This window comes from Triticum urartu, chromosome 1 (genome assembly GCF_003073215.2).
Source record: "Triticum urartu cultivar G1812 chromosome 1, Tu2.1, whole genome shotgun sequence".
In the NCBI taxonomy this organism is placed as follows: domain Eukaryota; kingdom Viridiplantae; phylum Streptophyta; class Magnoliopsida; order Poales; family Poaceae; genus Triticum; species Triticum urartu.
This window is the reverse complement of record NC_053022.1, coordinates 496,160,989-496,172,169: the sequence shown is the minus strand read 5'-3', so window position 1 is coordinate 496,172,169 and position 11,181 is coordinate 496,160,989. Positions and strand designations below refer to the sequence as shown.

Here is an 11,181-nt window from a genome sequence, read left to right as displayed (position 1 = left end):
TACATTGAGGGGCAGGTTGGAAGAAAGAAATATTTGCTTATGTTCATCAAGCAATCTCTGTGTTTTTTTCGTTATTTCCTTATATGTTCATCAAGCAATCCCTGTGTTTTTTCGTTGTCGATAGATTCCGCTTGCATTGTGTACAGAAAGGTCGATTGGTACTGTATACATCAAGCTCCCCCGTGAGTCTAGCATGTTTTGGTTTACTATGTTTGCTCGGGTGAGCGCGCTGCCTCGTCGGCTTGCCATCTCCCCTTTTCCTCGGTAGTAAGTGCCACCTCATCTCGCCGTGCAACAAAACAAGCCCGAGAAAACGCCGAGACCCACCCACCCCCACCCCCGCCACCACCCACTTCCCTTCCTCGGACTCCGCGCTACTCCGGTCTCTTTCTCGCGGCGCCAGGTGGTGGCGCCGGGCCCATGCCGCCACGCGCACGCGGGCACCACGGCCGTCCGATCCGCGGCCGACGCGCGGGATGCGGCCACCCCCGCGACCTCCGACCAGAGAGGAGCCCCGGCCCCGATTAATAAACCAGTCGCCGCGCACCCGTCCCACACCCACACAGTGGGCGGCGCCCTCTCCTTCTCTTCGTTTCGACCAAACCGCCGTCAGAGAGATCGCTCGCTCGCTGTCGGCGGCGGCGGCGGCCACTCTCCGTTCCTCTCCCTTCGTCCCGAGAGGCTCAGGTAGCGTCTCCATCCTCGGCTCCTCTCCCTCCCGAGTCCCGACGCATGCATGCCCGCACGGCCCCGCCGAGCCGCGCCCATTTCTCGATTGAGGGTGGACTCCGCGCGGCCTCGCGGCGAACCGGAACACGTTTTCTTATCTTCTCCCCGTCCGTCCCGAGAGGACGCGTGATCGGGGCTTCCCCGTCGGGCCGGATACTGCTTTCTCCCCTCTCCATTCCGATGGCCTAAGGACGGGCATTCATATTGACCGCCAGGGCATGTAAAGACCATGTCAAATTCTAGGGCTCCGATAACCACGGAACTTAGGATTCATATACAGAGGGGGAGTGAGTGGGCGAATAGATAGGAACTTCTGAAAAAAAAAAAGAATGTTGGCCATGAGTGTTGAGTGTTGACACAAGTTCATGGATTGGAACTCCGGGCTCTGTTCCTACTTATTATAGGTAGAAAGTGAAAGTTTTTGCGCTACTTATTTGTACCAAGATAAAAAAAACCTTTGCTATAGATGGACTCATCTCATTTGCTGTACATAGGTGGACTGATTTCAATGAAAATTTGGTTCTTGAAATGTACTTTCCCAATGCTACCTGTACACCCATTTTCGTTGTGCAACAAATAAATAATACAACCAACTATTTACATCAGCTAGGAAAAAGGAAAAACTGTTTTCAACAGTCTGCCAAGTGCCAATCCATAATGACAGAGGGGTAACTAGCTGTTTCTTCACCTTATACTTAAGAAAGGTAGCATCTGCAACAAAGCCAGACCTCCAAGCTCTAAAAGCCGTCCTGGAACCTTTCGAAATGTGGCCATTGCGCTGCTTCCAAATGTGCGAGGGAGCCAAATTACATTCTCCTTGAAGCAAGGACCAGCTAAATGTCAACAAGCCCACAGGATTGAAATGGCTAAGCTCCCTAGGGCTCAAGCAACAGGGAGGCAGGTCCATACCATTGTGCTGAAACTGCACTGGAAGAATAGGTGCTGCCAATCCTCTTTAGCTCTGAAAGGGCATATCATAAATGATCATCACCAGACACATGCTAATGCCTACGTTTTAGCATATCCCTGGTGTAAATTCTATCATTGAGGATCAGCCAGGCAAATGCTTTATGTTTTAATTTGCCAAATTCGGCTCTAAATCTGTTTTATTTTTTTTCTTTGATATTTTCACCAGGAGGGAGTGAATCCCCACCTGAATATATTTCAAAGAAGCTCGTGTGCAGAGTGCTAGCGAGAGGATAGATAGTCCCGCCACAAACCGCAAGGGCTTTTTCATCAGCTGCTTTTAGCCTTTTTTACCACTGAGTGAGGTCATCGACTATGTTCCTTGATACATCCACCGCAGATAGTGAGAGCTGCCGAAACACGTTAGCATTCCTGGCATCCAAGATTTACCACAGTATAACTAGGAAGGACGAAAAGAGTGAGCGTGGCAGGCAGACCCAGTGGAGTGCACGTTTCCCATATTCGTTTGAAGGGGGAGACACAGGGTGGATTGCTAGCAGCTGCCAGATGCGTGACGCAAGAGGGCATCGGACTATGTGCCTCCACTTCTTTTCTTTTTCATGATGCATCTCCACTTCTTGGCTGATATTCACCTGAACTTCCATACCGTTCGTGCTAATCTAGTACTGATGGCAGGCCCCAATCCTGGTCCTTCAATTATCAAGTATTCCTATCTTCCAAGTTCTTCCCTTGCTCGTCCTCACTCTTGTAAGAGCAATCCACAGTGGCGGTGGCAGAGAAAAGATATAATTTGGGTCAGACATATACTTTAAATAAGAGAAACACTTTAAATGTGAGCATAACAGCTATATTGTCCTAGCGGTAAAGGTTTTGTGTCCCAAGCCCATCAACCCATGCTTTCTTTCTCATTTTCATATCATGCATTCCTCCAATAGCTGCAAGAAACAAGGAAATGCTGAATTGACGAATCGAACAGACGACCTCCCATTTCAAACACAAATGAGACTTTGTTTTGACGAAAAGACAGCCCTAGGGCTGTATTTCATTGATGAAGTAGGATCATAAGAGGTTCAAATACAAATGCGCCAGCTTACTTATGTTCAATTACAAATGTGGCGGCTGCTAATCCACCAAATGAACCAGTCAAGCACCCCACGGTTGGTCGTTGTGACTTCGGTTGGCCAGTTTCCTACAGCGCCAGCTTACATATGTTCAATTTCCATTTTGTTGTGACTCTAGTCCTGCTGGGCCCCCTCCCTCTGTGACCGGCAATCGATGGAAAGAGTATAGTGTCACTGATTTAGTTTGGATGGCAATATTAATCTGCATGGCTTGAGTTGTGCTTGTGTGTTGATATTGAATTCATAAAACTAATATAAGCCAACTTATTACATCTCATATGGCTCTTGCATTTGGTGGCTACTCTACCCTTGATACTTGTTATTATAGTAAGTTTACATATATATTTTTTAGTGTTTCTTGGTGTCCTAGCAATTCTTCCATTATCAATGCTACTGATATATACTACTGTTTTACCCTTGTACCAATGGTTCAATGCTACGTCTTGTTTAGTACTCAGAAGGAAATGCTTCATCTAGTTGATAACTGCAATGATCCAATGTACTCCCTCCGTTCCTAAATATTTGTCTTTCTAGAGGTTTTAAATGGTGACTACATACGGAACAAAATGAGTGAATCTACACTCTAAAATATGTCTATATACATCCGTATGTGGTGACCATTTGAAATCTCTAGAAAGACAAATATTTAGGAACGGAGGGAATAGTTCTCAAAGGGCACCCATCAATTCTTGTAGTTCACTATAGGTGGTTTCTGTTTTGCTTTGGAAAAGATCAAAGGAGTAACAAAAGCAGGTGAGATTTTAGCTTGGTGTTTTACTTTCATGCTGGTTGTAGAGTCACATGCAGTACTTTTTTCAAGGATGCAACCATGCTTCAGGATTCACCAAGCGCTGCTTACTCCTTTGTGATTTTGTAACTGTATAGTCCACTAAGGTTTTTCCTTCCTTGTGCAGGAATTCTTGGTTGATTTAACATGGACAGGGCTAGGAATTTCATGCCTGGCCCTAATCAGGAGCTTCTGGATGCCAAGCCATTAAGATCTTTAGCTCCAATGTTCCCTGCACCCATGGGAGTCAACATTAACCAGTCAAGCACCCCACCGTTGGTCGTTGTGACTCCGGTTGGCCAGTTTCCTACAGGATTTGGTGCTGGGAGCCTTCCTGCCGTTGGATCACTCGCCACCTTCAGTGCTACTGCGAATGCTTTTTCGCCTGCAGGCACAAGTGCTAATGTGCCCATTGATGTTACCCCTGTCTCAGCATACAAGACGAGATCATCTGGGGTTACACCACGTAATGATGACGGCGAACCTTATTCGGTTAGTCAGACTTCGGCATCTGAACGTCAGACTAAGAGGTCAGCTGGTTTGGCTGCTGAGGGTTCAAATGGAGTTAAGGTCAAGCGCCCTAAGCCTATCTACAGGAATCATGTTTCTGGCAAGCTGCTTGCTTTTCTGCCCACTTCAGATAGTACTCCCAGGGAGGCTGTGGAAGCAGTTCATATGACCTTTGAGGCACTCAGGCGTAGACATCTTCAGATGGATGAAACGCTAGATGCTAGCAGACGTGCAGACCTGAAAGCTGGCGCTATCATGCTGGCCAGTGATATCAGGGCCAATGTGGGAAAGAGGGTAGGGACTGTTCCTGGTGTTGAAATAGGCGATATTTTCTATTTCAGGATGGAGCTATGCATCATCGGGTTGCACGCGCCTAGCATGAGTGGCATTGATTACATGAGTGCTAACTTTGGAAATGGCGAGGATTCTGTAGCAATATGTATTGTCGCGGCAGGTGGTTATGAGAATGATGATGATGACACAGACACGCTGGTGTACAGTGGTTCAGGGGGTAACAGTAGGAATACCGAGGAGAGGCATGACCAGAAGCTTGAGAGGGGCAACCTTGCTCTCGAGAGGAGTTTGCACAGGAAGAATGAGATAAGGGTCGTGCGGGGATTCAGAGATCCAGCTACGATAACTGGCAAAATCTACATATACGATGGCCTCTATAAAATCCAAGAGTCCTGGAAGGAGAGAACAAAGTTTGGCATCAACTGCTTCAAGTACAGGCTGCAGCGTGAACCTGGACAGCGTGATGGAGCTGCGATATGGAAGAGGACGCAGCGATGGATACAAAATGCATCAACAAGAGGCAGGGTTATACAACATGACCTATCATCTGGGGCTGAAACGTTCCCAGTTTGTGTCGTCAATGAGATAGACCATGAGAAAGGACCTGGGCATTTTACCTATACTACTGAGGTCAAATACCCGAGACCCCTCAGCTCCATGAAAGCCTTGCAGGGTTGCGGTTGCCAGAGTGTTTGCCTACCCGGTGATGCAAACTGTGCTTGTGGGCAACATAATGGAGGTGATCTACCGTACAGCTCAGCAGGAGTGTTGGTGTGCCGCAAGCCAGTAATATATGAATGTGGTGAAGCTTGCCATTGCAGCCTGAATTGTCGGAACAGAGTGTGCCAAAAGGGGATCAGGTACCACTTTGAGGTCTTCAGGACCACAAATCGAGGCTGGGGTCTTCGCTGTTGGGATCCTATTCGTGCTGGTGCATTTATTTGCGAGTATGCTGGGGAGGTTATTGATGAGCTTCAAGTTAATTTGGATGATAGTGAAGATGATTACATTTTTCAGACCATGTGTCCTGGTGAGAAGACGCTAAAATGGAACTCTGGGCCTGAATTGATAGGCAAGGAAAGCACATATGTATCACCTGATGAATTTCAGCCGCTGCCCATCAAGATAAGTGCAAAACAGATTGGAAATGTCTCGCGTTTCATGAACCACAGTTGCTCCCCAAATGCCTTCTGGCAACCAGTGCAATACGACCATGGAGATGACAAGCACCCACGTATAATGTTCTTTGCACTTAATCACATCCCTCCCATGACGGAGTTAACTTATGACTATGGTGTGGTTGGAGCCGGGACCAGTCGGAGCAAGACCTGCCTGTGTGGATCATTAACCTGTCGCGGGTTATTTTGATTCACATTAGGGCTCATGTATATTGTGGTGGATCAACATGCAGGCCAATATGCTAGGTATCTTCTCTGCCAGATTGGGTTTATGTATTGCCGGTGTGTTCATCCATTTACTGTATTACTCAAGTATGCATCTATTGCACCTGATGCTGAATCGCTATATTTCTGGAGTGACTAGTCATGTGATCTACTAGCATAGTACTGTAGCAATTTGCACGTTTGTATCATCGAATTTGGCATTTTATCTTCCTCTAGCACTAATATTCTTGTTCGAACAAACTGCTGTAGTTACTTGGCACCGCATATGTATGATGATGATAGGCAAGCGCAGCTCTTGGTAGTCTTGAAATGCTGCACATCACATGCTATTTACCCATAGCTAAGCTGCATCTGTGTTTATACGTGATACAGCAGAAGAAAGGCTTCGCTTTCTGCGTCTCTAAAGTATTTAAAGCTAGATGTTAGTATGTTTATCACCTTTTAGCTTTACTTGTGGGTCTATATACCATCTTATTTGTTTGGATAGGAACATATACCATCTTTTGAGCATTTGCTCTACTCACTACCTGTCTGCTCACCTTGCAGATGTTTGTGCTGCTACCGATTCTACCAATGTTAGATTGGCTCCTGGGAAGATGATTAATAATCGGTCGTTCGGAACCGCGAAGACTTTAAGCTATCTTCGAGCTGTAGAATGCCCATGTCGTGTCAATGCCGCACTTGGCCTCTGTTCTGCCGGATGGTGGCTTTGTGCCCACCATTTGTTCGGATACTTGGTGGATGCGTGTGTCGATGCATGTCCTGCTGCTAATCTGTCTTCCCTTCTCCTTGCCATCCGTTCCTGTGTAGGCTAGCGTCAGTTCTTAACTGGACCCCTGGCTGTTAGCTGCGACTTGTCAAGACCCGGTGCTGTAAAAACATGTGGCTTAGCCTCGTCTCGCGTTCGGCTCAGATTTTTACCTGTGTCCTGTTCCGTTCACCGTCCCAAATTCTATATTTTCCGCGTCTCCATCCTCGCTAGGGAGCCAGCTAAAACATATGGAAGCCTGGATGGAACGCCAAATAGGTAAGCGGTCCATTGAGCGTTCCGTAAGCAATGACCTAAGCGTATGGAAAGAGTACTTACCAGTTACCACTTACTACCAGGGGAGGTATTAACAACATAACCAGGCTGCGCCGCCGCACCGTGTGCTAAGTGGGAGCACGTGGCCACACTTTAGTGCAATTGGCTGCGTCCTACAAACCTGTCTCTACTTTATATGATCGTCAGTCACCAGTGGACAAAGGTCTTACCTCCTTTGATGTAACCTTCTAATAAAATGTTATGCCGGCCGAATCCAGATGAATCCATCGGAGGCGAAACGCGGACTGGATCCAAGCAGATCCACAGAAGACCAACATTGATCGAATCCTGGGAGGGATCCACTGGAGACGAAACACAGATTGGATCCAAACAGATCCATCGAAGACCAAAGTCGACCAAATCCTAGGAGAGATCCGTCAGAGACACACATTCACATTCCCTCCATCGGCGCTAGACACACCGCTGGGACGGGATGATATCTGAAAGACATTATTTCTACTATGGAAAGTCATCGTCGCCTCGCAGCCCCCCAAAAGATGCTAAAACTACCTAAAACAAGAATGTGATCCCTCCCACCGGCAAGGGACCGGGTTCCTCCGCACCTCCAAGAACCAAGGGCCATCGGAGGCGGGGCGGACCAAAACCCTAGTCACCTTATTATGTTGCCCCGTGTGGAGAAAGGGAACAGTCCTAGGTGTTTATACTTTCGAAGAACCTCAAAACAATAATCTTCTTATTTTAGAAGGCTTGTATTTCTTTTCACCGTCAAATGCACACGCAAAGTATGATCAAGAATGGGGAAAAGAATATACTTTTTTTAGTAAAGGTCACTTTTATTAATTCATAACGTCACATTAAAAACATATAAGCAAAGTGATTGCACACTCAGTCTCTGCATTGTTAGGATGCACACAACTGCCACATTTTTAGAAAATACTTTTATTTCTCCTGACATTTGCGCTGACTAGGGATGCACATAACCTTTAAAAGTACGAGTATCAAGATTTTTATCTTAATCGGTCGAGTAGTGCACACATTCGCCTGATATTCATGAAAATAAGTAGGAAAACGTGCATCAGATGATCAGAGTCAATTATAGCAAACTGAACTTGGTGGTCAGGTTGTACAGCTAGCCAACTATACTTTGTCTGTTTGATATTGCTTTTACCATGCTTGCCCGCTTGGTAGATAGTCAACTATTACATGGGTAAGTACTATGTATGCGAAAAATGTTCTTTAAAACGGAAATGTTAACACCCACATGTGTGGACGTTGACTATCTTGACCACACGCATCCATCACCGTCCAGTACTATATGCACGAATCTTGACATAATCTGGCTGATTTTCTGTGCCACGTAGGACAAGGCGTGTGTGTGGTGTGTGACATAGTTCGCCCACACATCCGTTTTACCACACGGAAGGGCCGGTGTGTGGGCGTTTAGCAGTTCACCCACACACCAGTTTTCAGTCACGCACAAGGGCTGGTGTGTGGGCATTTGCCATCTCGCCCACACGCCCGTCTCCTCTCCCACACGTAAGCTGCTAGTTGCCATGTGTTTTTGCAGCGCACATGACAACTGCCTCTAGTGTGCTTTATAAGCAGGTGGCAACTCTTTTTTTTTACCCGAGTTGCCATATGTTTTTGCAGGGTACACGACAACTGCCTAGTGTGCACGTAAGCAGATGGCAACTGTTTTTTACCGAGTTGCCATGTGTTTTTGCATGGTACATAGCAACTGCCCCAACGTGCACGTACATGGCAACTGCCCTAACGTGCACGTAAGCAGATGGCAACTCTTCCTTTTTACATGGCAACTGCCCTAGCATGCTTGTGAGCACATGACAACTCTCTCAACTGCCTAGTGTTAGTATGTGGCAACTCCTAAAGTTATGAAATCATGGCAACTACATTAGATCAGACTATACATGGCAATTGCAGTTGAGCAACCATGGCAACTGCAGTTGTCCGACATGGCAACCGTAGTTCAGCGACATGGCAACTGCAGATAAACGAACATGGACGAGGGTCTGGACCATGACAACTGCGAGCGCGCGGTGGGCGTCACGCGTCGCGTGCGGGACCAGAAGGGTACGAGGCCTGACATACGGGCGTGTGGGCGTTATCAACTTCGGCCACACGCACGCGTGTGAGAGGGTTCAGGAGGAAAAAAAAGATGTGTGTGGGCATTAGTTGTTTTGCCCACACGTAGATGTGTGGGCTGGTTGCTGTCCATGTCACACGAGGAGTGTGGCACAACTACCCGATACACCACACGTGTGACAGTTATCGGGACCCTAAAAAAATATTTACTCCCTTCGATTTGTTGCTGACTTAGTACAATTATTATGGATAAAAGCGAGTATTAGTTTACCACAAGAATGCAATAAGTTGCATTTGATGGCGAAATAATCGACCGGCCTTTTTTATAACAAGCAGACGGTTGTTGTTGTTGTTGTTGTTGCGGGTGAAGCAGACGATTGTTCAAAGGTAAAGTGAAAGAAGTTGTGCCGATTTGTCCAGTCTTGAGCTTTGAAAGTTCCATAGTGTTACAACAAGCAGATACGTCCTCGGGCTCTTTACCCTCTCTTGCGACGATGAATCTGTCAAGGGCACATGTTTAAGGAGCGGCGGCTTTGATAAAAAATAATCAATCAGGGCACCCATCCGCTACAGAATGATCTGCGCACGAGGCCACACAAGTCATGAGATGGCCTACATCTATATATACCGCTTGCCACTCTTGAACTAGAGCACACATCTGACCTGCTCACTTGGCTGTGCACCGGAGAGCAACCGGCCAGACCAAACCGAGAGCGCGTTGGCATCATGGCCGCCGCAGACGCCGCCGGTGACCTCGGCCGGGCCGATTTCGACGTGATCGTGGTGGGCGCGGGCATCATGGGCAGCTGCGCGGCGCACGCGGCGGCGTCCCGCGGCGCCCGGACCCTCCTCCTCGAGCGCTTCGACCTGCTCCACGACCTCGGCTCCTCGCACGGCCACTCCCGCACCATCCGCGACGCCTACCCGAAGGCGCGCTACCCGCCCATGGTCCGCCTCGCCCGCCGCCTCTGGGGCGACGCCCAGGCCGACGCCGGCTACCGCGTGCTCACCCCGTCGCCGCACCTCGCCATGGGCCCGCGCAGCAACGCCGCGCTCCTCGCCGCCGTCGGGAACGGGGGCGGCGCGGAGGTGGATCTGGCCGGGAGGTGGGGCGGCGGCGTGTTCCGCGTCCCCGACGGGTGGGTGACGGCCGTGAGCGAGCTCGGCGGCGGCGTGCTGGACGCCACCAAGGCCGTCGCCATGTTCCAGGCGCTGGCCGTCAAGAAGGGCGCCGTCGTCAGGGACAACAAGGAGGTCGTCGGCATCGTCAAGGAGGAGGGAGGGGCCGGTGTCCGGGTGACGACGAGCGACGGCGAGGAGTTCCACGGCGCCAAATGCATCGTCACCGTCGGCGCATGGACGAGCAAGCTGGTCGGGTCCGTCGCCGGCCTGGAGCTGCCCATCCAGCCGCTGCACATGCTCACCCTGTACTGGAAGATCAGGCCAGGCCACGAGCACGAGCTCACTGCGGCGGCCGGGTTCCCGACGTTCTCCAGCTACGGGGACCCCCACGTGTACAGCACGCCGTCGCTGGAGCTCCCGGGCCTCATCAAAATCAACTACGACGGCGGGCCGCCGTGCGACCCCAACAGCCGGGACTGGGTCTCCGGTGGTGGCGACGCCGCCGATCGGGTCGCGCGGTGGATCGAGGAGTTCATGCCGGGACACGTGGTGACCGACGGCGGGCCGGTCGTTCGGCAGTCATGCATGTACTCCATGACTCCGGACAAAGACTTCGTGATCGACTTCCTCGGCGGGGAGTTCGGCCAGGACGTGGTGCTCGGGGCCGGGTTCTCTGGGCATGGGTTCAAGATGGGGCCGGCGGTGGGGATGATCCTCGCCGAGCTGGCCATCGACGGCGAGGCCAGGACCGCGGCAGAGGCCGGGGTTGAGCTCCGGCACTTTAAAATCAACCAGTTTAAGGGCAATCCCATGGGTAACAGCAAGGATGATTAAATCAGTTTGCTAATTCAATTATGTGAGGCTTTCATAAATCTCAGTTATACCTAAATAAGATTACATTCCGAGTGATCTCATACTTCTAATTATCTCAAAATGTGTGCTTCAACTTCATCGAAATTATTATGGTCGTTACATTTTCTAGCTTCATCCATTAGCATTTTGACCCCAAAAAAGTTCATTGCATTTTAGTGTGACTTGCGGAACTTTTTTGGTTAAGATCTTTATTGGTTATGCAAATAATTCTCACAAAGTTAAAATCATAATGACTGCATTAGTATTCTACATAATATTTAGAAACTA

General features: G+C 49.0%; 2 protein-coding genes across 2 annotated transcripts; both read left to right on the top strand.

The window, feature by feature from the left end:
• Positions 1 to 565: 565 nt before the first annotated feature.
• Positions 566 to 6,703, top strand: LOC125522224 (histone-lysine N-methyltransferase, H3 lysine-9 specific SUVH1-like). Its single transcript, XM_048687312.1, has 3 exons — positions 566 to 687; positions 3,692 to 5,792; positions 6,318 to 6,703. Exon 2 carries the CDS (start codon positions 3,712 to 3,714, stop codon positions 5,734 to 5,736), a length of 2,025 nt encoding a protein of 674 aa, XP_048543269.1. The 5' UTR covers positions 566 to 687; positions 3,692 to 3,711; the 3' UTR covers positions 5,737 to 5,792; positions 6,318 to 6,703.
• A 2,882-nt stretch (positions 6,704 to 9,585) lies between these two features.
• Positions 9,586 to 10,957, top strand: LOC125522234 (probable sarcosine oxidase). The gene has a single exon (XM_048687322.1). The coding sequence runs from the start codon at positions 9,646 to 9,648 to the stop codon at positions 10,873 to 10,875; it is 1,230 nt and encodes a 409-aa protein (XP_048543279.1). The 5' UTR covers positions 9,586 to 9,645; the 3' UTR covers positions 10,876 to 10,957.
• Positions 10,958 to 11,181: the final 224 nt, after the last annotated feature.

Coding starts and splice junctions, on each gene's coding strand:
- LOC125522224 (XM_048687312.1), top strand. CDS start 3,712: ATGGACAGGGCTAGGAATTTCATGCCTGGCCCTAATCAGGAGCTTCTG.
- LOC125522234 (XM_048687322.1), top strand. CDS start 9,646: ATGGCCGCCGCAGACGCCGCCGGTGACCTCGGCCGGGCCGATTTCGAC.